The sequence below is a fragment of the Xiphophorus hellerii genome, chromosome 20, assembly GCF_003331165.1.
Source record: "Xiphophorus hellerii strain 12219 chromosome 20, Xiphophorus_hellerii-4.1, whole genome shotgun sequence".
Taxonomy (NCBI): Eukaryota; Metazoa; Chordata; class Actinopteri; order Cyprinodontiformes; family Poeciliidae; genus Xiphophorus; species Xiphophorus hellerii.
The window spans coordinates 1,587,103-1,614,091 of record NC_045691.1 but is presented as its reverse complement, the minus strand read 5'-3'; the positions used below and the strand labels follow the sequence as shown (position 1 = coordinate 1,614,091).

Below are 26,989 nucleotides of genomic sequence, written 5' to 3'. Positions count from 1 at the left end.
AGATTTTGTGTTTTTGCAGTGAAATAGTTCATAAAAGAAATCATTTACAAAACTGCCAAAGTCCAAAGAAAGACTTTCAGAAACCGCTGCTGATAGAGCGAGGAAGGAAAATATAAAGAAATGAGAACTGGTCGGGATGTCAAATGTCTGCTTTGACTTTTTGTTGTTGTTTGTTTTTGTTTTGTTGGAAAATTTCTCTTTATTTCACACCCTGGAGAAAATTAACTGTCCAGTCCTGAAGATCTTCTCTCCTGCCACTTCAAGACGCTTCCCTTCTTTAACGCCTCTGAACCGGGCTTTCAGAGCTGAATCACAGGATAGAAACTCTTGAGGATTTTGACGCCACTGATTTTCCTGGTTCAAAACATCTCAATCAATGCATAATTATGTTTTATTTATTATTTTACAAGTGATATATCATTCTTCCTAGAACAGCTTAGGATAAGTTTATGGGTGATACTAAACATGTTCATTACATTTTGTTGCACAAAAACATTTTTAGGTAATGAGATTTTAGTCTAGTTCTGCCTGTAGTTTTAGGGCCTCTTGTCTCTTTCAATCCAAATAAGCAGCCGCTGGCCTCGGCGCCCCAACTCAATGTTTGCACTCACACCTGAAGATGGCTGCAAACAGATGTGCAATTATACAACAGTACATCTTTGAAAAGCATTAGTGAAGCCTCCTGCACAACCAACAGGTATGCAGCAAGTGGTTTCTGGATGGTAAGTGAACAAAACACTTGTCTTTTCCAGCAACTGTTATACATCACATACAAAACTAAAACTAATCATGCTCCAGTTATGCTGCGGTTGCTAGGTAACCGCGCTGTACGTGTTGAATGTGACTCAACAACCTAGAGATTACTGGACCGGCCAGACCAAAAAGTTATTGCCTATAACCAGCTGGGTGTTTTTTTAAGTGCTTAGTCTGTTTTTAGAAGCAGTAGAGACCCAAATGGAACCGAATCTCTGTGAGATGTAAAGCACACACAGTATGTTTACAAAAAATTAATAGACCTAAAACAACATCACTGGTATTTCCAGTGTGATTTCTGTCCCAGAATCTCAATTTATTCCATGAAAAACAGTTTAAACCAACATTTGTTCTTAAATCTATAGACATGAAGCATTTTCTGTGTTTTTAGTGGACATTCATTGAAAAATTAGTAAAAAAAAAAACAAACAGAGAAAAAGTACAAGAGGATCAAAGCAGAAAAGACACAGTAACAGTTGAGGCAAAATGAATTGGAAAAAAAACATTTCCACCTGGTTTGGAGTGAAACAACCAGGCTTTGCAAAGAGTCATTTTGTCAGATGTTTATGCTACACATGATGTAATAAAGAACATGTAGAGGCTGTATGTTCAAAAAAGGAGAGAGATTTTCAATAATGTCAGCTAAAATTGTCGATGTTACAATCTGACAGACGTAAACAAAGAAATGAAGCTGCAATGCGACAGCGATGAGTTGGCTAATCTGATCCTGAAAATGTGTTTCCATCTCCCATTTAGTCCTTTAACGCTATTTCTAAAAAGCCAAAAACCACCACAAGCGAGTGTGAAATTAGCTTTGGGTTTGTGAAACAGCTGAGTCAGACTGGATGGAAAGTGTTAGTGGAAATCTTTCACCCGACTCTTCAGCGAGCATCTGGAGGTTTACCATGAGGAGGGAACACGTGAGTTCACTTCCTGTTCGAAAACACATTTAGATCTATGGCAGAGTGATCAATCAGATTAATCATGATTATTGATTCAAATAATTTACTAATCGATTCATAGTTAACTGGATTACAGAGACACAAAAAGACAAAAGAAAAACACACTCAGAGCAGTAATTAAGCCAAAACTCTACAAAAATACATGCATTTTGCATTTAAGATGAAAAACGTTGTTTCTAAATATTAGCTTCACCTAAAGCAAAATCTCAACTCTTTGAAATATTGCCTGAGTTATTTATGGATCTACTCCAATTTCGACACAAACTGATTCAAAACTCAACACAATAGTGTCCATATGAGGCCGACACGTTTTGTGTTCATTTGACACATTTACTGTGCTAATAATTCAACATAGTAAATGTGTTAAAAGCATTTAGCACCATCGTTGTGTTTATTTACACAGTTATTGTGTTAAATAACTTTAACACAGCAGTTATTAATGTTAAAATTATGTGGTCATTTGATTGAATAAAACGGAAAAATAAAACATTTATGAGTCCTGGAGACTGACTTAATAACTAAACAAAAACAATTCAATCTCCTAATTCAGAAACTCTGCTTATGCTTTATTATCATTTTATTGTAAAAAACATTATTTATCACTTGCTGCTGCGAAGAGGTCCAACCCAGGAACCACAGATGGAAACTAGCTTGAGCTTAATCTGGTGCAAAGTAACTTTTATTAATGTTCTTTTGCACATTGTTTCTTTAATATAAACTAATAAACAGAAAAACAACACTGGCGGTCCCTTCAGTTGACAGTTCTCCTGTGGAAAGTTCAAGAACTGCAGACATCCAGGAAGTGACATCATTGCTCAGTGGTTTGACTCGTATTCTGTGGGTCCAGTTGTTGGCGTAAAACAACACAAAGTATAGAAAACAAGACAGGATGTGTTTACTGGACGATAACAGAAAATGTGTAACTCTTGTTTCTGTACCTTCATTTGGGTTTCTGTTGCTTTTAAGAGCAGACCAAGCGCTTTAAAAAACGCCCAGCTGGCTTTTGGAAATAAGTTAATAGTTTTTAGTTTATGGAAAATGAGACATTTCAAAAAACCTCCAGAATGTAACGTCACAAATCAGTAGGCATTGACCCTTCACCTAGTAAGCCCGGTGAGGAGCAGTCCGGTTTCCTAGCAACCGGAGCAGAATTCCGCCCGTTACCTAGCAATCCAATCTGAGTTCCAGGACATTGAACACACAAAAATGTCAATATCTAAGAATTATTTTGTGAAAAAAATGTAATGAACATGTTTTAAATGGCCAGCAAACATTTTCTAACATGTTCAAGGAAGCATAATGGTCACCTTTAAGAGTACATGGAGTGAATTCAAGGTGCACAGGAGTTTCACTTCCAGCAGAGTGGAAGCCTTTCAATGTCTACAGTTTAGTATTTCAGACAGCTCTGTCGAGGATTTCCAAGGAGCCCAGATAGTATCTTGGCATCTCGAGGATTTATGGAGTCTTCCTTCCCCCACTGCTTTCCTTTCTTGCCCTCGTCTTATTTTTGTTTTAATATCTCCTGCGAATAATCTGGATCTGTCTTAATGTGCTTCCTGCAGCTCACAGAGAGACGTCAGAAGACTGTCAGAGTTGTCTGGAGTGTTCAAGGGACAACGGCTGCGTACGCTGCCCAGAGCGACTCTTCCTGTTTCTCCAGAGGAAAGGGATGTCTCATCATGGGACATGTCTCCATTCCTGTCCAACCGGACACTTTGGACAGAGAGGGAGGGACGTGAACCGCTGCATGAGTACGTATAAATGTGTTATAAAGAAACAGCAAAGACAAGACCTTAAAAAATAATGAAAACTCGTTTTTTAGGAGGGTTTTACCTTCAATCAGCCTGACTTCCTTGTAATCTGTTGAAGTAGTCTTGATCAATAGTTCAATTAATCTTTTAAAGTTTTTCTTTGATATTCAGTTGCTTCAGCTTAAGTTATGCCTGAGCATGATACCATAATTTTAAAATTATGAAAGAAGACCCTAACTGCTCCACTGTACCACCCTGTCTTTATCTTTTAATAAACACCTGCTTCAATTATTCCTTCTCTCTAAATCAACATGAAAACATTTCAGCTGAACATTTTCAGTGCAACAGCTGCGATTCCTTTGGTAAACTTTGGTTCAAGTCTGACTTTATTTCTGTCCAGAACTCGTTTCATGTCAGTGTGTCCGGAGTTGCTGGACTTTTTAATCTTCCATCCAGTTCCCTTTTTATAAGATTTTTTAAAGCATTAAGTTTGAGCTTAAATGTTTATGATGTAAAACCACTTGCTGCATTCTTGTTGGTTGTGCAGAAGGCTCTACTAATGCTTTTCAAAGATGTACGGTTGTATAATTGCGCATCTGTCTGCATTCATTTTCACGTGCGAGTGTAAACATTGAGTGGTTGGGGGCGTGTGGTCAGCAGCAGCTTATTTGAATTTAAAGTGGCAGAGACCCTAAAACAGCTCAAATTAGATAGAACTGATTAGACTAAAATGTTATCTGAAATGTAATGAGCATGTTATGAAGAAAATCTAATATCCTGATATATTTTTGCTATATCACGTTACATATTACGATATTCTTAAATGAGCTCCAATGTTATTTTAAACTATAGATCCCTTGCAGCATGATGTCACCCACGCAAGTTCCCGCCTCCATTTCCCTGTTAGACTTAAATGTAAGATCATATGAAAAGGGATTCAGTATTTTTCTATGAACTGTCTACACTATGACTACATAACAAGGTGAGAAATAAGTTTTAACTAAGAAAAAATAGCGAGGGAGAAGGAAGTAGGTCAATTATGCTTGACTTTGACAAACTTAACAAATAGATGTGCTGTGGAATAAGGTGTGTTTTGGACAGATCATCAGTAAAGCAGGTGTTTAAATTATCTAATCAACCACCGCTGTGTTAGAGTGGCTAATTAGCTAATTGTCTGATTAGGTGCAATAAATTTGCTGTAAACCTTTTGTGGCAATAGTTTTATAACATGTTTCTCAAATTGCCTCATTTTGTTCAACATCCTTCATATAAAATCCAAACCGCTGCCAGATTATTGATCCTGCTGTTTCTCTTTGGAACTAGACAGTTCATCTGATTCCTCTTCAGTCACCGTCTCGTTCACGGCTCAACTCTCGCTGTCACCATGTTGTTTGTTTTCTCCGCACAGCGTGATTGGTAAAACAATTTCAGGTTGGGAGGGGGGAGGAACTAGTGATGCATTCATAGGGTGTCGGATAAACCATACGCACAGTGAATTTGACGGCGAAAGTTTATTACTTGAACAACAATGTATACTCTATAGTTGCGATATAGCAGTTTTAACTATCGTAAATTGAAAATATCGCGATACATCGAGCAATGTTCCCTCTAAGCTGTGCGCCTGCTCAATCGCGCACTGCTCGCATATTCTCAGCACACAAGAAAATCTGTGTAGCGCATAAAATAAAGTCCAGCATAAACTGGACCAATACATTTTTTTCTGTACTACTTTGCGATCTAACTCAGTGAGTGGCAGGTGTCCAGCCAGTGATACGATATGGTTCATGGTACGGGCCCTGGTCATATGCGCTGTGGCACCGTGCAGATTAGCTAGGTAAGAATAGTGCGGCGGAGTTAAGAGACGCGAAAGCTAACACCTTATCATGTATAAGCGAACGGGCAGTGGGACATCCACTCACCAAGCCAAAGTAAAAAAGAAATGCGTTTCTTTTAAGATTAAATGGCTGTCGGAGTTTGTGCACATAGAACAACTGTACTGTTGTACAGTGTACAGTGGAGTGACCGTGTCAAGGAGGCAATGGGGACCTCATCAGGTGATGGCAGAAACACTAGTGAGATTACTCTTTATTAGTGAGCTCTGTGATCACATTGATGCTCGTTTTTCAGAGGATGAATTAAAGGAATGGTCTGCATTTGACATTGAAGCATTGAGTTCAGACATTTTGACTCTGGATCAGCAGACATTTGTACATTGAAGTGAGAAGGGCAGATATAAAAAAAACAGTGAAATTAAATATTTTACAAGAATTTATACTGTATCACAAGCTAGAGCACACATTTCATTGTGCAAAATGTGATTGTTTAAATGTGAACAATAAGTTATGTCTGAAAGGATCAATGTCTCATTTCTCAGGACTCTCACTTATAACATACTACGCATCTCATGAACAGCAATGTTTTTGTTTTTTCCTTTTACAGTGGGGCAAATCACTTATATTAAAAGCAAACAAATGAAAATTGCTGCTGTAATCTGATTCTTTTAATAAGCCATGCAACTTGCTACGATCCCAGATTTATAACAGATGTAAGATGATACTGGTGCGTGGCCACGGCGTGCACATCCGATGATGCCCACAGTGGTCCTCAGTGTACTCAGGAAGCTTGTGTGTATGCCCAGACACATGACAAATTAGAGGGAACGTTGACATCGAGTATACTCCATACATCGCCTAGCCCTAGTTCAAGGAAGCATAATAGGTCACCTTCAATAAACGTCTCTCAGCATCAGTTTTCATGCAACGTTACTGCATTTAACTTGTAATTAGTTTTTGCAGTGGAGAGCCACAGAGGCTATTTTAATAAACACAACAAAATATAGGTAAGTAAGAAAAAAAGAGTTACAATTTAAATGTATCCTGAACAAAAACTATGAAATTTCACCGCTCTTACAGTCTGGGTTTCCTTGAATATTTTAATTGTTCTACTAACTTTAATTAGAGAAATCTTGAAAATTTTAGAATTTCAATGTGTGAGTTTGTGAAAGATAAACCTGCAGTAGTAAGTTGTATTAACTTCATTAAGATTGTCATATCTGTAAAAGTAAACAAGGGTTTTTAAGTTGGCACTTAAAAAAATGAAAGAAGAAAAAAGCGGGACTAGGAAATATTTTCAGGGTGTTTAGCGGCAGGTTATTGCATCTTGTGTTATTGTATCGAGTTTTATTAAAGCAGACATTAATTTTAAAGCAACTGTTGCCTTCTCTCATTATTTAAGCGCTATTCAAAACAAAAATTTGATTGTGATGTTTATTAAAATATATGATCAGATATTTAGTTCTTGTAAGTTGAATCAAAAATGTAAATTCTTCTAACTTAAAATAGTCATTTTAAACAACCACCAGCTGTGCCTCTGGAGCTGCAGGTTGCAGGTAAAACTCAGATTTTCAGTTTGTGATGTTTATCCGGCGCTCTGCTTTCTCCCAGAATGCCGCTCGTTGGACTGCGAGCTTTGTTTCAGTCGGGACTTCTGCACCAAGTGTAAGCCTGGCTTCAAGCTGCACAAAGGCAAGTGTTTGATCCACTGCCCAGAGGGAACCTTCGCTCACCAGACAGACTGCCTCGGTAAGTAAAAAAAACTGCAATATTTGAAGATATTCACAGAAAACTGATGTATTTTCTTTGTTAAGCAACAGGAATTCCAAGCCAGGTTAATTTCCTCTAAAAACATATCAAGATTCAGATCTTTTTGCCTTAGGAAGAACAATAAACAAATGTGTTTTTCCTTTTGATTTAGTTTGCTAACATATGTACAAATAATCGAGATGTCTAACAATGATATGAATATCACTATTCAGTGATGATCAGATAAGATTAATAGTGATGATTGTGCTATTAATCGCAGTGATGTCCAATAATGATATGAATAGCACAATTAATCACTAGTGCTGTGATTAATTATGATTAATTACAGCACTAACACTAGTGATTAATTGTGATTAATCATTAGTGTTACTGAGTAAAACTGGCACTAGCACTAGTGATTACTCACTAGCTCTAAACTCACTAGCTCTAGTGAATAGTGCTGTGATTAATCACAATTAATCACAGCACTAGTGTGATTAATCACTAGCGTATTCTCTTAACTAGTGATTAATCAATATTAATCACAGCAATAGAGAGTGATTAATCATGATTAATCATTAGCACTCTGATTAATCACAGCATTAGAGTGATATCACTGTGATTAATCGTAGTCGTAGTTCACATGTGAGTGTAAACTCACACAAATAATGGCTCTGATATTGTTTGAGCTTCTGAGATGCTAATCAGCCGCTCCCAGTTGTAAAAATTATACCTTAACGTGGTTACAACTGTCATAAAGTAAAAATGTACAAGCAAAATCCTTGAAAAACCAGACAAATATGAAACGCTTTACAAAAAAATGAGCAAAATTCTAAAAAAAAAAAAGAAAAAAGGAAGAAATCAGAAATAACCAGCCTTATTGTTGCATAAGGATTGCAGAAAACGTCAGACCTGTATCTGCATTGCTAACATAAAAACGCATGGGGTCTGCATCCTGTTCCAGGTTACTGCAGGCTCTGACCTAATCCGAGCCACCTATAAAAAGATACTCAGAGACATCAGTGAAACTAAAGCTGGTAGCACAATTAGCAGCCGACTCCTTTCTGTGAGAACTCAGAGTGTTCAGCCGTTTTTATTCCACCTTAAACAGCCTGTGTGACTTCACCTGCAGGTTTTTATGTTCATGTTATCGGGTTCTAATGACTCATAATCCCATTAAGTGACAGCCTAATGGCATCTGTTTAACGTGCTTTTAATTTTGTTTTTGCCTCCTAACGTCACCTGGAAACACTTGTTTGTATTTTTATCGGAGTTAAATCCGTTTGGATGGGGCCAGGCTCTCAACATAACACACGATACGCATTAAAGACCTTCAGAGTGGTTTTGGGCTTCATCTTTCCCTTCTCAGTAAGTGAGATATATGACTGAACTCGGTCATTATTTGATGCTTTTCTTTTCTCCTCCGCCGTCCACCTGCAACATCTGCAGCTACGGATCTTTGCTGGCAGTCGAGCAACATCTGGTATTAATGGTGCTGTTGGGGTTTTACGTCCAACTGTTGGTACACACCTTAACAAAGCCTCTGCTTTCAAATCTGACGGCCGCGATGACGATCATAAAGATACTCTGGCGCCGTTTGGCTGAAGCTGCAGAGCTGCATGACATCTCTCTTCCTGAGTAACCGGCTAATGTTCAGCTGGCATTCATCTACCTTAAATAATTGCACCGTTGCTGCCAGAAATCCAGGGAAATCTTTATGTATTAGTCCAATTCACCACTGCTGAGTTATAGCTGCAGTTTATTTTATCGTTGCTGTCACATTCGCTCTCTGTAATATGCGATCTCCAACATTTATGTATCCAAGCTTGTTTTTATTTTTTTATCCATATTTAATGGTCTTTTTTTCAACTGCTTCATCTGGATTTAATTACATGATTCTGACTTTAAAAATCATTTAAAGGAAAGTTTGAATAAAAATTAGTGCTGTTAATTAAAAATGTAATCACGATTAATCACTGGGTCCATATAACGCAGCTGTGAACCAGGAAGTCCTCCGCAGGAAAGAGGCTTTCAGGTTAAAATAGTAGTTTGATTAATATGCAGTGTGTAATATCAATGTGTTAATATGATTTTCAGGTTAATTGCATGAATTAATGCGTTAACGTTGACAGCCCTAAAAAAAACAGCTTCCAAGTTTTTTCTAGATCAGTCTTGAAATTTCTGAGCTTTTTCTTGCAAATTTTTCACTTTTGGAGCTTTGGGAGTTTTTTCTTGAAAAATTTTTAGATCATTCTCAAGATTTCACATTTTTTTGGTGGAAATTTACTTGTCCTTTCTTTTTCTACCTAGAGTGGCCCTAATACCCCGTCGTAGATTTTCACTTTAGAATTTAAAAATGATTTAGGGGAAGCTAAGATTAGCTGAACTTTGCTAAAGTGCTAAGCTGAAAATTAGCTCCACTATTAGCAGAAGTTTGCCCACTACTGATGTCTTGAGATATAAAACTAAAGAACTGAAAAGATTGTGCTTTGTTTTAATAGATAAATAGTTTTTTTGTCTGAAATTCACCGGTGTTCTCCTCTCTTCCCAGGCATTTTTTTAATCCATTATTACCACTTTTTCTTTCACGTCTTTTCTTTTTTGCATTATTTGTTTTGTCTAGAGGTCTGTCCCCTGCCTCCGCTGGGAGAGTGGAGCGAGTGGAGCGTCTGCGTCCGTGACGGCGCCACCTGTGGTTTCAGATGGGGAAAGCAGACCCGGGTCCGGGAGAGCAGCCAGAGCTGGAAAGCGACTGAAAAAGCGCCGGTCTGTCCGCCCCAAAGCGAAACACAAAGGTGCAGGATGAAGAAAAAATGTCCCACAGGTGAGAAAGATCCCACTATGTTAGCAGCTGCGCTAAAATGAGCAAAACATGCAACATGTTTGTTTATCTTTGTTTAGTGAACTGCCCACATCTGTGTTTTGACACACTCGTGCAATTAATAATGCCAAGTTGAGGGGAATTGGACCTTTTAAAAACATTCCAGTCTCGTCGGCTCAGCGCTATGAGGTTATAGACATCCTCTCTCTGCATCACACGAAACACGGCAGATCTCATCTAACCCTTTAAAGGTCATATTTGGTCATCTGGTATTATAAAACCAAAGTTATAAAGTTTAGTAACTTTAGCATCGAGTGACTGATATGTAGTCCAGCCATGCAAACGCTCTATGTTACAGCAGCTCCCTCCTTATAAAACGTTTGTGTCCAGCTGGTCTTTATTACTGCTGCACTGTGAACATCACAGGCGAATATAAAGATAATAAAAAGTACTGAAGAATCCAATAACCTTTGTCTTTTTAAAGCCAACTCATAAAAACCTCTTCAAGCTAACGTCTCTTCATAATAAACACCAGAAAACTGCAGTTTGGGCTTCTGTTAACGATGATCATGGCGAGTTAATGCCTGGAAATAAATATTTAGTTTCTGATTTTTAATCATTTGTTTTGAACAAGAACTCTGGACTCCTGCCATTCAGAAAGTCGTTACTGGTCTCAACTCAACATTCATCCAGGGGCGGATCTACACAGAAGCAAAGGGGGGGCTACTGCCCCTCTGCAGTTGAACCTTGCCCCCCCAACTGTATTTTATATTCTCCAAAACTAAATCTTAATTCATCAAAAGTATGTAATTGTACAAATAATCTTAGGCTGCTTTCACAACAGCCCTGTTTGGTTCGCTTTAATCGAACTCCAGTCCGTTTCCTCAGAAAGTCCGGTCCATTTAAAGAGGTGTGAATGCGTAATCAGGTGAAAAAAGAAAACTCTGGTCCGTGTAAAAACCTTGGTCTCAGTTTGGTTGAAGTGAACTCTGGGGTGGTTTGAATGCATATGTGAACGGCAAGCGGACCAGAGACCGCTCCAAAGCAGGAAGTAGACTTTAGCGCAAGGCATTCTGGGTAAATACAACCAAAACAAACATACTAGGCTAGCGCTAGCGGGAGAAATGGTTCCTGGTCTTTAACTAAAGATAAAAGAGAAATCCTAACCGCTAAAATCTGACACCACTCCTTTTCTTTCATTTCGTAAAGAAGGAAGTTAGGATTTATGTTGCTTCCCTCCCCTGCGACTCCTTCAGACTAGCCAGCAGCAATTAGCAAACAATAAAGTTTATGATAAGACACATTTTTATTATTGATTTTTTTAGGTAACTGTATGGCACAGCTTTCATAGAACCACAAACATAAATATTGTTCTTGAAAAATATTCCCACATCCAATCAATTTCTTCAGGACGCAACTTGAATTGCGATAATGGCCGCACAGAATCGTTCCGAGGGCCGCAAATGGCTCTCAAGCCGCATTTTGGACGCCCCTGAAGTAAAACAAACATATTCAGGGTTTAAAAAGTTGACATCCAGCGTCCTGGACTTTTGCATTCAGCTTTTAAGCCGCTAATAGTCTCCTGCAGAGTAACCGCAGGCTGCACATCCATCTGTGTACATTCAGGCTAGCAGCATCGCGCTCCTTTTCAACCGCTGCATTCTTCTCTGGAGCGTCATCTGGAACCAACATCTGTCCAGACTGTTCCCATTTGTGGTTCCATGATGGTAGAACAGCCTACAAAATGCTAGCAGGGAAAGGGATTCCCTCGTTCCCACCCACCTCACCCCCCAAGAAATGCGTGAAACACCAAAAACGTGCTCAGTTTGCACCTCGCTACCTGTTCTGCTACATTAAGGAGCAAACCAGCCGAGGTTTCTTTCAGGTCTGATGCCTGCATGCTGTTTCTCGCTCCGGTTCTGCTTTGATCTTGTTCTCTGTGGTGGAGGCTCCGACTGCAAATATTTTGAAAGCCTCTTGTTGTGTAAATGCTGCCAAACCCAGTTTAGGTTGTAAAAAAAAAGGGAGGAGAAAAAACCAGAATGTGCGCTCGGTGTCTTCAGCAGCTACAGAAGTATTGAAGTGACAGCGCCTGGCTCTGGATTCAACTAAGGATTTAATTAATAATGAACCCCAGACGGATTAAAATTAAACGTGGCAGCTGGTTTTGGCTTTCCATCAAACCAAAACAAGAAACTGTGAGACACAAAGCAGAAGATGAGACTGCAGCAGGTTTTTGTTTTTTTACAGTAATTCCTTTAATAGTTCAGATATGCATTGAGTGTTTGAACTTTATCCACAATATAAGGCGTGTCATTTGAAGTATTTATCATTATCACCAACATATTGTACGTCCTGAAGAGATCTTCTGGGATTGGACACATCTGGGATAAAAGAAGTATCTCCCAGATTACACTGCTTTAGTTTTTTAATTTTCCGTCTCCAAAAATTTACTCAAGTAAAAGTAAAAGTCTAAGTTACCGAGTAACTGATCAAATTATCAGTCATTTATTATTTAAAAATTACATCAACAGATGGACCAGATTATAAGGTTTAGTGCAAATTTTTTAAGTTTTAAAGACAAAAATGATTATAATTCATAATATTAACAAAATCAGGCATAAGAAAAATTTTCCAAATCAGTTTCTTTCAAAAATAAAACATATAAAACTTTAACAAAAACTGCAGGTGTTTTGGTTAAAACATGATTGTTTTTCATTCAGTGGGTAGAAAATCCAGAAATTTTACTCAAGTCAGAGAAGAGAGACTTTATAATACAATTACTCAAGGATAAAAAGTACAGTGTAGTCAAAAAGTACACTTTTCAAAAGGTCAGTCAAGTAAATGTAATTGAGTAAATGTACTTAGTTACTCCCAGTTCTGCCCGTCTGTGTTATGGTCCTCAGACGAAGTCCCTTATTTTCCTCTAAAACAAGAGATTATCTTCTGCTTTCTGTCAAAGTTTTACTAACCTGGAACCTTGTGCTGTTGCAGTTGATTTTTTAAAAATAAACTATAACAGAACTCGATTGAAAACTAGAAAATTTTCAATCGACATTTGAAATTTAAAATTTTCCACGTTTATTTTGTAGAAAAGTTCTTATATTAATCTAAAAGTTTGATTTTTTTATTTTTATTTCTGAGATTACTCTCAAATGTTTTTGGCAGAAATGAATTACTTACTGCTACTTTAATTTTGCATGTTTGCTTTATTAAAAGAAGGACATCTAGTCTTCAGTTTCTTTTGGGCCTGATTGACTAAATATATTTTCAGTAAAAAGAACCGGATTTGGGTCACTTTCTATCAAATGCTTGCTATATTTAGCCAGGATTAAGAAACAATAAGAGCTGATTTGGGTGCAGCAAACTTAGCTTTTCAGTAATAGCTGTTTAAACTTGGTTATAAAAATATGAATACTTTGTGTTATACTTTACATTTTCCTGTATAAGAAAATTATGTTGGTAACAATTTTTACCCTGATTACAAATTGAAAGTCTCCATTTGCATCTATGAGGCAAACTTGTATCATTCTTGAATTGCAGTTAGGGGCCGCACAAAATTAGTCCAAGGACCATAAAAGGCCCCCGGGCCACACTTTGGGCACCCCTGCTTTACAGTCTCTCATCTCATAAAGTACTGGGGAAATTGATTTATTGATTGATGTATAGTGAACCAAATAAACCAAAACTCCCTTTGCCTTTTTTTGTATTCGTTGGCCAGAGGAGAAAATCAAAATCAAGTTTCAAATATCTAGTTTGCAAAATCTCTTTGTAGTTACAGACACATGTTTAGTGTTAGTGTGACAGCTTATTAAGTTGTATTTATGTGGATGATAATCTCCCATAGTGAAACAGATTAACTCAGGCTGTGTTTCACAAAGACAGAGCAACCGTGTGGCTCCCATTTAGGACAATACATTTCCCCTGCTGCAGAACCCAAAGACACTCATGGAGGTTTGTTATAGGAAACACTTGTTTCTCTAATAACTGTGACTGAGCTCTCCAGCAAGTCAATTTTTCATTGTTATTGTGTTTGTGCTGCGATGTGTTCTCTCCCATGTGAAGGAGAAGCGAACCAACATGAGTTATAATATCAAACTGATGTCTCTGGTGGCTTGTTGCCGGGTCGTTACTTTTGTTCTCTGGCTGATCAGAAACAGAGCCGGGATTAATTTGTACAAGTGATTCTTCTTGGATGGGGAAAGCAGGACAACAGCAGCTTTACCTCAGCGGATTTATGAACTCACAAATCACGGTGTTTTCATAGTCCAGGTTCTAAGCCACTAAACGGATCCGAATGGGTTAGCTCATTCCTACGGAACATTAGTGTTTTACCCTTTACACCAGAGATGGCTGTAAGGTATATGTGTCAAATTCAAGGCCCACAGGGTTATTCTCACACCTTCTGATAGTCCAGTAGATTCGGTTCGATTGGGAATTAAAATTACAACATTTGTTCCATCTCAGCTGCACTTTGAGCAACCTGTTCCCCTCCTGGCCTGTGGGGGCGCTGCACCAAGAACCACTGAAGGAAAAGACCCAAAAACCATTGAAGACACTGAGAGCAACTTCCTTCTTCACAAAAACCAAACCAAAATGGAATCATGCCAGATTTTAGTGGCTGCAGGATTTCTCTTTTGTTTTTGTTTAATAAAAACATAAATCCTTTCTCCTGCTAGCTCTAGACGTGCTAGGTTGTTAGGGTTGTATTTACCCAGAATGCCCTGCGCTGCAGTCCACTTCCTGATTTTGTAGCATAACTAGTCCGCTTGGAACCTGAGGAGGTAAAATAATTTTCCCTTCTGCAATAACTTCATCAAACAAGGTTCGACTTACAAACTGGTTTAACTTGGTTATTTTGTACGAACATGGGTCTAATTAGTACTTGTTATGCATTCGTCTATTTTTCTTTTGTCTTGAATGTATTTTTGACATGGAGCCCTGTTAAAAAAGAATTTCAGTCACATATGGCACAGAGTAAAATTTATCTATCATAACTAGACATCTGGACATCTAGCTAGCTAGCTAGCTCCAATTGCTACATTATTTATTATTCATGCTTATTACGTAGATAAAATGACCATAAATCTAGATTTCAAGAGCCACATCAAGTGTATTTCTATATCAATACCTGTAAAAAATGACATTATAATGAACAAGTTTATTAACAAATAGTTTAACAGTTTAAGAAGTTCGTTTTATTATCAATAAATTAGTAAAGCAGCTGCAGCTCCTCAGAAATTACATTTTATTGTCTGTTTCATGAAGTTCGCAATTTATTTCCATATATAAATGTTACCTGTGCAGACAGTTTTCAAACGATGAATCCCACTGACTGTTTCTGCAAAATGGCAGGGCTGCCATGTGCTATGACTGACTTTCCTCCAGATTAAATAACGATCACTTTGATGTATGGCGTGCAATCTATCTACGAGGGAAACGGATCAGATCAATACCATGTGGAGAACAACATATTCGTTGTACTCACGCCAGCACCCAAACTTTCTTCTTTTCAACCCCGTTTCTTTGGCGTCTGTAACCACAAACACTAGAGTCCCTCAGTTACGGTTGAAACTGTCCAACCAAGAGGCCTCCCTCTGTGATTTGACAACTTCCATCCCATCTGGGATCCTCCAAGAGATTCTTGAGTTAAAATATCAGATCGTCCCTTTAACCTGCAGTCCTGACTGAGAAAATAGTCAATAATTTAACAAAAACTGAACCAGAAATCTCCCATCCCAGAAGACTCAACTTTCCTATTTAACTGTAGTTTTATTTTATTTTAAAGCAAATGCATAGAGACTAAAACAATGTGGTATTTCTTTATGTGGGGTTTGGAAATGTGTGTGAATTGCTATTATAATCTTAAACTCTCCATTTGTTCGTAACAAAGGGTCAGAGTTGAATGAATGGGAAAATCAATGCCAGGACATTCAGAGGGTCGATCTGGTTTTCATTCTGCTGTGGAACATCGGAGCATCGGAACCGTTCTTTATCTTAATAAGAACATTCAACAGCGATTTGGGACCGGTCCAACAGAACTTCAGATGTTTACTGAAGTGGAGAAACCTCTCTCTCATGGTGGTCTGCCGATATTACTTTGGGTTTTTGGGCCCCCTGCTGAGCAGCATTTGGTTCCTGTGTTACACCTTCATCTGTCACCACCATATATTGTGACCGTAGGAGGCGCTGTTGCAGTTTTACACTTTGCCATACCTCGGCCTGACGCAAAAAGAAAAATAAAGAAAAACAAATAAGTAACATCTTACCACTAATATTGGAATTATTATGGAAATATAAATGGACACAATATGACAGGTCATCAGATATTGTGACCACACTGTAACTTAGTGTAAAATACTAAATATTTGAACCAAACTGTTTCTGTTAAGTAATTCAGTAACGCAACAAGTTACTACACAACTCTGTCACTAGACTAGGCTAACGCGCTTGTTTTGTTTGTGTTTACCCAGAATGCCCTGCACAGTAGTCCACTTCCTGCTTTTGGTCCGTTTGGTGTTGAAATATGAATTTGAACCGCACCAGAATTCACTTCAACCAAACTGAGACAGAGGTTTGTAGGTGGACCAAAGTTTGCTTTTTTTGATTTGGTTACGGATTCATACCTCAAACTTTAGTCTCTAGGCGAACAAACTGGAGTTGGATTAAAGCGGATTAAGCAGGGCTGGTGTGAAATCAGCATGTTTAAATATGGTGGCGTGGGAGTTGGAGATGAATAACCGTGTGAAACAGTTGGGAATAAAATTCCCAGTGAAGCCCAATGGTTGTCAACAACGTGAACAGAGGTCGTCAGTCCATCAGTGGGTTGGTGGCAATGGGTCAGTCTGGGTCGTATTTCCAAATCCAGTCATCTGTAACTGAGACCAAATGTACAGCATGTGCAGTAATCCAGGCGCTTCAAACAACCTGAAATATCCTCGACTTTCATTCAAACGTATAAAGCAGAACTGGGCAGAGTAAATCCAAACTCTGCTTTGGATAAAATCTCCTATGTTTCTGCTGGCCCTTTTTGAGTTTCGCTCGGTATTACAGATGCCACTTTTGTTATTCGTTTTGCCTTTTGTTTGTTACTCTGACATTTCATACAAGATCACGGCGCCGACAGCCAACTTACAGAACATCCAGACAAATCCCCATAGATTGAAACAGAGTTACTGAAGATTAGAGGCTCTCTGGTACTTTAAAGGGCAGACCTCGGTGTCCCTCTCATTCAGAAGCTCATGGATCAGGATTTAAACCCAACATAAACACGCATCATGTTCACAGACAGACCCTCAGGCACTGTAAAACCCCGGACAACAAGTACTGATTACACAACAAGTTGGTTTTTCTGCCCTCACTTTCACTCCATGAACATCACTAATGTAATTTAGAGGCATGTCTAAGCAGAGAAAGCAGTTTTTTCTTCTTTCCTTTTGGACATAATGTGGACAAAGATGAGAAAAATCGGTTTCAGCAAATTCCAAACATTTTCGCTTGGATGGAGGTTTTCTGCTTGCATGACCGATTCAGTTGGAATCTTTTTATTCGAATTTACTTTTATAAGATTTTCATCAACTCATCAAGAAGTTGGACAGTTGTTATAGACCACAGCTGCTCGCTGATTTTGATCAGAGCGAAGATGGAGTTTGTCGTTAACCCGTAAAGAGCCGTAATCTCTGGTTTGTTGCTCTGCTGCTAGCTTCAGTTTTGTGCTAATTTTACAAGATATGCCAAGATCTAACAGAAATTCAAGTTTGCACAGATGTGGAATCAAAACATGGGATTTTTTTCAGTATTTTACACATTTACTGACAAGCCTCCTGTACGGCTGCAACTAACGATTCATTATTCTCTCAATTATTCTGATGATTAGTCGATTATTCGCATAAGAACTTTTGCTTGTTCTGCAGATTTTTCATTTAACCACTTATGATTATTTGATACATTAGAAATAAATTAAAAGATGCAGATGAACAAATTACACAGATAACATCTTATTGATGCATTTGCAGCTAATGTCCGATATCAACATGTGAAAAATTCAGCTTAACATAAACAAAGTGCATGGCCAACCTGTTGAATATTTTTTGGATTAACCAGTTAATAATTGGGCAGAAAATGATCATTAATATGAATATTTCACAGAATATGAAGCAGGCAAAGCTAAAATTGACGAGTTCTGGGTAAAAAAGTTTTACAAACAAATAATGTTTTTTATCTTAAATGCAAAATGTATTCATACTTGTACAATTTGTTGTTCTTTCAGTAATTTGTCTTCCTTTAAAGTCTTTATACTCCGTTTAAAGATGATTCATTGACAATTATTTCAGTGATTGATTAATAGCGATTAATCGTTTCAGACGTAGCCTCTTGTGTTTTCATCTCTTCAGTTTTCTTTTGGATTACGTATCAAGAAGAAAGTTTGTCGTTTTCTATATATTTTGGATCATTGTCCTTCCAACAGATCCATTGATGCTTCCATATTTATTTGAAATCTAGTCTTTTGTGAAATTCTTGAACCTTGTCACCAGGTGACCTTTGACCCCATCCAATCACTGAACAGATGCTTAGAACAGATAAATGTGTGGATGTGCCAAAACTTTCTCCAGTTGAACAGAAACAAAACTGAAGTTATTATTTTTGGACCTAAAGAGGAACAATCTAGAGTTATAGATCTAGAGTTATAGATCTAGAGTCAATGCACAGCTTCAGTTATTACAACTGAAAACTAGCGATCAGCCCGAAACCTGGGAGTAGTGATGGACTCTGACCTGAACCTCCAGAGCCACATAAAGACAGTTACAAAGTCGGCCTTCTATCACCTGAAGAACATTTCCAGGATTAAAGGACTAATGTCTCAGCCAGATCTAGAGAAACTCATCCATGCCTTCATCTTCAGTCGTATTGATTATTGCAACAGCGTCTTCACAGGTCTGTCCAACAAATCAATCAAACAGCTGCAGCTGATCCAGAATGCTGCTGCTGGCGTTCTGACTAAAACCAGGAAGATAGAGCACATAACACCAGTTTTAAAGTCCCTCCACTGGCTCCCTGTAGCTCAGAGAATAGATTTTAAAACACTGTTGTTAGTTTATAAATCACTGAACGGCTTAGCACCACAATACATTAAAGATCTGCTGTTGTTGTATCAACCTTCCAGACCTCTCAGGTTCTGGTTCTGGTTCTGCTCTGCATCCCCAGAACCAGAACCAAACGAGGAGAAGCAGCTTTCAGCATCTATGCACCACAAATTTGGAACAAACTTCCAGAAAACTGTAAAACAGCTGAAACAATGACTTCTTTTAAATCTCAACTAAAAACCCACCTGTTTAGAATTGTATTTGAAACGTAATCAATTACAAATTTAACCTGACTTAATGTCGTGTTTTGATTATTGATTCTATCTTGCTTTGTGTTTCTGTGTTTGTTATGATGTAAAGCACTTTGAAATGCCTTGCTGCTGAAATGTGCTATACAAATAAAATTTGATTTGATTTGATTTTGATTTTATCCTAACAAGGAATATAAACCACCCCACAGCATCACAGATCCTCCTCCGTATTTTACAGTGGGCATGATTTTCTTTCCTACATGTTTACTTGGGCTGTTTTTTGCAGAAAAGCTGAGTTTTAGTCTAATCTGACCCAAGCATATGGTTCCAGTTTAGGTCCCAGAAGAGTTTAGCAAACTCCACATGTTTACATTTAGGACGTCAGGAGAAAAAAGCCTTTTCCTGTCATGCTTCATAAACAACCAGTTATTTTCTATATAGTGACTAATGCTTGTTGTGGATACTTGGTGACCCCAAGTTGCTGCAGTTCACTAAGCTTTGGAGATATTTTCACCTCCCGTACAACCTTGATAATAATGGATCCTGTATATCACATAGTTACAACCCATTCAAACAGGAAGTGGTGGTTCTGATCAGCTTCTGTGTTAATTACATTCATTTAGAGCCGCAACTAACGATTATGTTAGTAATCGATTATTCTGGCGATTATTCTGTTAATCTGGTGACTAATCGGATTTTAAAAATCGGCCCACAGGTTTATTAATTTAACCTTTTTATACAATGTTAGAACTACATAAAAATATGCAAATAAACTATGAGATTCATTTTTAAGTGAGAAAATTAATAGTTTTTTTTTTTTTGAAAAAACAGCATTTCGTTAGTGAATCCTTAATCATTTGTAGCAAAAGATTCATCTTCGGCTAAAAAAATACATCTTGCATCAACATGTGACAAACTGAGCTCTTCTGCTGGATGAAACATAAATACAGGTTAGGGATGATCTGTTAATTATTTTTTGGTATTAAATGACTAATATTTGATAGAAAATGTTATTTTTCAGTTAGTTTTTTCCAGAATTTGAACCAAGTGAAGCCAAAACTGCCACTTGATGAGTTCTTGGGGAAAACATATTTACAGACAAAAGGTTTTATTGTTTTTTTAAATCTTAAATTCAAAATGTATATTTTTTGGTTTAATTTCTCCTCTGAATGTTTTTTCAGCAAATGACCTTTTTTGTCTGTATTCTGCAGTTATTGATTAATCGATTGCTAAATTAGTTGACGATTATTTCAATCATTTATTTGTCGTGGCTAATCGTTTCAGCCATAAATTTATTTTTAAATGAATAATTGAGGTTGGAGTAATTATATAACTGAAAATAATTTATATTTGCTCGATTGAAAAAAATGCCCAAATTTAAGGTAAATTTTTTTCCGTGTAAATTGATCCGCAAAAATATACTGTAAAAGTGTTTTTTTTTTTTTATATTTTTGCTGTATTTCTGTTCTGAGGAGATAAAATCTGATTTTTTTTAAGGGTAATATATGAGTTCATGCAGTAATTATGTGGAGTTGTGCAGGTTCTTAATGAAAATCTGCAGTTTTTGTCTCAGTGCCACCAAACCGTACGTCTGGCAGATCTCAGTGCCAACCTGGAAACCGCACAGTAAAAGAGGTGAAATTAAAGTAGAGCTACGTTTCGTAGCGCTAACGGGGGCTAATCACGACCCCCGCTTGCTATTTGATCATGTCTGGCCTGCAGCACATTCTGCACTTCAAACGCAGATCCGTTAGTGGCGGCTTGGGTTAGTGGCAGCTGGAAATTGGCTGGGCTGTGGTTTTTGTTTTTTTGTTTTAGGGGAAGGCCATCGTTAGCATCGCATAAAAAAGCCTTTAGCATGTTTGTTTTAAGGTTCACAATCAAAAAAACAACCAAAACAGACCAACCTGTATTCAGACTTGCACATATTGGTGATGATGCGTGTTCTGGTCTGCGTGACCCGGCGGTCGGTTCCCCTGTTCCCAGTTCCTGCGGCCCGCATGGCTCCATACCGTTTAAAGCTTCATGCTGATTTATTACCTGTTATGCCCATGTACAGTGCTTTTCTTTCTTCCACCGCAACATGTGGTTCTGACTACGACTGTTTTCCAACGAGTCTAACGGATTGAGAGGATAACACCAGCATTTTTGGAAAATCCTCAAACTTTTTATCCCTGTTTATGGAGTTCTGGTTGTTGTATTTAAAAAGGTCAGTTTGGGTTATGAAGGCATCGAGGCTCAATGATTCCAACAAATTGCAGTGAAATACGATTTTTATCTCTGTGTGAGTTTTAAAGTTTTTGACTGTTTATCATGTAAAGGTTAAAGGTCTGAAAAAATCTCCTGTTTGTAAAGTTACAAAGTCAACATTTAACAATAATTTGGGCTATTTAATCTGTCAAAGCAAAAAATAACAAGCTTATGTTATTGATTCATTTACAGTCATATGAAAAAGTTTGGGCACCCCTATTAATCTTAATTATATTTATCTCTAAATATTTGCATGTATGCAACAGCTATTTCAGTTTGATACAACCAATAACTTATAGACACGGTAATATTTCAGTATTGAAATGAGGTTTATTAGACTAAAAGTAAATGTGCAGTACACATTAAAACAAAATTTGACAGGTGCAAAAATATGGGCACCTCAGCAGGAAAGAGACATTAATATTTAGCAGATCCTCCTTTTGCAAAAATAACAGCCTCTAGTCGCTTCTTGTAGCTTTTAATGAGTTCCTGGATCCTGGATGAAGGGATTTTTGACCATTCCTCTTTGCAAAACAATTCCAGTTCAGTTAAGTTTGATGGTCGCCGAGCATGGACAGCCTGCTTCAAATCATCCCACAGATGTTCAATGATATTCAGGTCTGGGGGCTGGGATGGCCGTTCCAGAACATTGTAATTGTTCCTCTGCATGAATGCCTGAGTAGATTTGGAGCGGTGTTTTGGATCATTGTCTTGCTGAAATATCCATGACCGGCGTAACTTCAACTTCGTAACTGATTCTTGAACATTATTCTCAAGAATCTGCTGATATTGAGTGGAATCCATGCGACCCTCAACTTTAACAAGATTCCCAGTTCCGGCGTTGGCCACGCAGCCCCAAAGCATGATGGAACCTCCACCAAATTTTACAGTGGGTAGCAAGTGTTTTTCTTGGAACGCTGTGTTTTTCTGCCGCCATGCATAACGTCTTTTTTAATGACCAAACAACTCAATCTTTGTTTCATCAGTCCACAGGACCTTGTTCCAAAATGAAACCGGCTTGTCCAAATGTGCTTTAGCATACCTCAAGCGACTCTGTTTGTGGCATGCTTGCAGAAAAGGCTTCTGTCGCATCACTCTCCCAAACAGCTTCTTCTTATGCAAAGTGCGCTGAATTGTTGAACGATACACAGTAACACCATCTGCAGCAAGATGATGCTGCAGGTCTTTGGAGGTGGTCTGTGGGTTGTCCTTCTCTGTTCTCACCATTCTTCTTCTCTGCCTTTCTGATATTTTTCTTGTCCTGCCACTTCTGGGTTTAACAAGAACTGTCCCTGTGGTTTTCCATTTCTTTACTATGTTCCTCACAGTGGAAACTGACAGTTTAAATCTCTGAGACAACCTTTTGTATCCTTCTCCTGAACAACTATGTTGAACAATCTTTGTTTTCAGATCATTTGAGAGTTGTTTTGAGGTCCCCATGATGCCACTCTTCAGAGGGGATTCAGATTGGAGAACAACTTGCAACTGGTCACCTTAAATACCTTTTCTCATGATTGGCTACACCTGGCTATGAAGTTCAAAGCTTTATGAGGTTACCAAACCAATTTTGTGTTTCAGTAAGTCAGTGAAAAGTAGTTAGGAGTATTCAAATCAATAAAATGATTAAGGTGCCCATATTTTTGCACCTGTCAAATTTTGTTTTAATGTGTACTGCACATTTACTTTTAGTCTAATAAACCTCATTTCAATACTGAAATATTACTGTGCCTATAAGTTATTGGTTGTATCAAACTGAAATAGCTGTTGTATACATGCAAATATTTAGAGATAAATATAATTAAGATTAATAGGGGTGCCCAAACTTTTTCATATGACTGTATATATTAAATTTCACAAACTAATTAGCAAGTTAAATAGTTAGTTTACAAACTAAGTTGTCCACTTTCTGTTAACAGCCAGTGAATTTGCAAGTTAGGGTTAGCTAGCTAGCTAAATATTCTGATTGGAGCAAAAATATTTAGATTCCAGATTCAATATTCAGATTTCTAATTAAATATGTAGCTTGAGCATAGAGATCTGGATTAAGAAGTAACATTTAGTCTTAGTTCTGGTTCCTCTCTTTAATGTATTTAACCATTTTTACAAAAACAGAAACTACTACTAATGTTTGTGCTGCCAGTCAGAGTTGTCTGAAATCTGTAACCTGCTGTTGTTTAGAGAAAACTGGACCTTAAAGACAATCGTCCAGGTTGTTGCTCCAAAACAGACCCAATTCTGGTTCCTGCAGCACTTCTGCTAACAAGATCAATCTAAGCACATGCTATACAATAACCAATATAGGCATATTGCATATCTATGTAATAGACAAAACCTCATCGAAATGATAACAAAATTTTCTACCTCAATAACTCCCAGCTCAAACACTAACAATTTTTTTAAACACAATTAGACACTAACGACTCACACCTGGTAAACACACAAACTACCAGTCAGTTTAAAACCCAGACTCTGCTGTTTCCAACAGGACCAGAATCACCATGCAATGTGCAAAACTCACTGAACCAGCAGCCAAAGAAGACAAATGAAACAAAATGTCTATGCTTCAGTTTTTGGAATGAAATTTGGTCCAGTAATTGGTCAGAACCTGTATTGTGAATTGCTAGAGGTTTTGGGTTTCCACTGCATGCTTTTAAGGAAAATCCACATTACGTAATGTATTTTATTAGAATGTATTATTTTTATTTTGTTTGTTTTCCCTGTGTGCCATATGTATTTGTTCTTTCTCAGTAATACAAATGTTGATTTTTAGACCTCTGGAGTATTCTCTGGAATATTACCTTTATTTTGATACCTGAACCAGTCAAATACACCTGATAGTTCCTGAGATATAGGAAATTCATTTTGAGGGTGTTATTTTCAAGACCTCTCCAAAGAATTTCCCAAACAGAGGTTCTGTTCGGAAGAGGCTAAAAACTGGACCTTAAAGACAATCGTCCAGTTTGTGATCCTGCAGATAACCTTGTCTTTTCTGATCATTCATGGAGTTCGGCTGAACTAAACAGAAACCAGAGCCACTTTCATTCTCATGTAGCTCCATAAAGTCCTCGTATGTTTTCCTGTGAGTTTGGTTTGAGGTTTGGTCACAGCGCCACCAGCTGGGCGGTTTTCCAACTTTCTGCCTGAAACAGTTATGATAGTCGCTGAGGAGTTTTACAATGTGCATGTTTGGTTTCCTGAAGCATGCATCAAATTGCAAAAACAAGACTGTGTTTACTTCACTGTTGCATGTAAAACTGGGATTTCTTCTTTTTACTGCTGTGGGTTGGAATAAATTTAAATCTGACTGATGTAAAAACCAATAATTGGGTATTTAAGATGCCAAAAAGACCCAAAACAGAGAGAGATCTTAATCGCTGCAGCTGGATACAACAGATAGTTATAAAACGTTTGCCAAGATTCATAGTTTTCAGGAATATCCTGGTTTTACTCTCATGTTGAGGAGGTTTAAATTTTAAGGGTTGAGTTGGACTTCACTGTAGAAAGTTAAAAACATTCACAAAATTGTTTACTTTATCACACAACACTGATCTGCTGAGCATTTTTTTTAGGTTTGACAAAATTATTGGTTAAATTTTAGGATCTTTACAGGAATGTAAACTGGAAATGTTGACCTCTTCCATCCGCTTCATTTCATATTCTGTCTTAAATTCAGTGTAAGAAGTTAATACTGTTTGATAAAGATTTAAACCACTTTCACTCTTTTACATTAGACAGTTCATTGCATAGAAAGTCATGAAGGTTCGGAAACGCTGAACACATTTTTGTTTCCCAAAACCTGCTTAGTAAATAAACTTCAGATTTATGTCAAAAAAGGGCAGAAATAATTATATTAACCATCTCTGTCTCAGAAGGAAAGGATGTAAAATGAAATTTAAACATTTTTCCAGCATTAACAAGATCTAAAAGACAAAAGTCCCAGAAATGAGAAGTAGTGCTCAGATTCTGGTTCAGGACCGGAAGTGCAAAGGTCAACAGACAAATTAGAGAATTGGACTCGCCAGCTGCGTTTCCATTACAATCTGAGCAAAACTTTGTTGATATGAAATATCAACATTTTTCCACTAATGTCGAAAAACACAATTTTGTTATTGTGGTCTTTACATTACGAAAGAAACGTAATTAAGGTCACAAGTGAATAAGTTTGTTCAGGCCATAAGTCATTTAAAAATTGCAGCGATATCATCCTTCTTCCACTTCCTGTCGTGTCTTTGTCGTTTCCGTAGTAACAGACGGTTGTTGGTCATGTGACTCCTGTGATACAAAAGAAATGTTTCTGTTGCAGTTTTGAGTAATGCACATCTTCTGATATGGCTGAAAAGCCGCCTCATCCTAGTGCAAAAAGGTTTTGTCGAAAACTGACTTTTTTTTCAAACTGACGTGTTTCTATTTAGTAAATTTATTCCTATTTGCCTAAATTTTTACCAATGGCAAAAAATCGAAGAATTGGTGGGAGGATGATTTCTAATAACTTATCGCATGAACTAACTTGTTCATGTCTGATTTTATTTTCATTCTTATTTAATACTGCAATTGCGAAATTGTGTTTTTCCAACATCAGCAAATATGGACAAAGTTTTGTGCACATCTGCATTGGAAACAAGTTTTTTAGTTTACATTATGAATAACATTCTGGACGCCTCCTTGCTGCACTTCCTCTGACCATAAAATTGCACCATTGGCTGTAATTGCAATTTGAGCACAAATTTTACGCAGTTTGGCCAAAATTCCGATATAAAATTTTTCTACTAGCTGAATTTTCATTAACCATAAAACTGCACAACTGGTCGTGATTCCAATTTGTGCAATTTCACACAAATTGAAACATAATTCTAATTTTATGGTCAATGAAAACACAGCATCATTTCCATTGACCATAAAATTATGAAAATTAATTTGCCTTATGGAAACACTGCAATTTCGGAAAAACATGTTTTTTTGCTCGACTCTTTTTATTAGTTTTTGCGCTTGAGTAAGGTGGGGTTTTGTTGGCTGTATCAAAATTTGTGTAATTCTCAAAAGTGCAATGGAAACACTTTTTTTCACATCACACATGTTACATGATCAAGAACCTTATATTACTACTGGCAGAAACAACAAGGAAGACGACAGGAAGTGGTAGTAGGATGATGGCATGAACAACGAACGTGTTCTCATGTGATTTTAATTACGTTTCTTATTTATAGGAAACACTTCAGTTGCAAAAAATGGAAACGTAGCTACTGAAAACATTGTAGATGCAGAAATCCAGCCAGGTGAAACTTTCATAAAAAAAAGAACTGAGGTATTTTAAAATTCAGCTGCGTCTCATTGCATGTAAGATAAATAAATACTATTCATAATTTAACCTACATTTTAAATACAAAATTTAAATGCAAAAAAATTCTCTTGGAAACTCAAACAACGACAAAGAACATGAGGACAGAAGTCATGAAGAGTCATGAAAGCTCCATGCTAGGCGATCGTAACGAAGAGCAGACGGCAACGTCTGGTTGGATAAACTCCTGATCATCAGCAGC

At 37.5% G+C, this 26,989-nt stretch overlaps 1 protein-coding gene across 1 annotated transcript in view; it reads left to right on the top strand.

Annotated features, from left to right (window-relative positions):
- rspo4 (R-spondin 4) overlaps positions 1 to 26,989 on the top strand; it is a 41,435-nt gene that overhangs the window by 9,449 nt on the left and 4,997 nt on the right. The window contains exons 2-4 of the mRNA XM_032549468.1: positions 3,278 to 3,466; positions 6,910 to 7,047; positions 9,671 to 9,871. Of these exons, the coding sequence (XP_032405359.1) occupies positions 3,278 to 3,466; positions 6,910 to 7,047; positions 9,671 to 9,871 (528 nt within the window). The remainder of the gene's footprint in view (positions 1 to 3,277; positions 3,467 to 6,909; positions 7,048 to 9,670; positions 9,872 to 26,989) is intronic.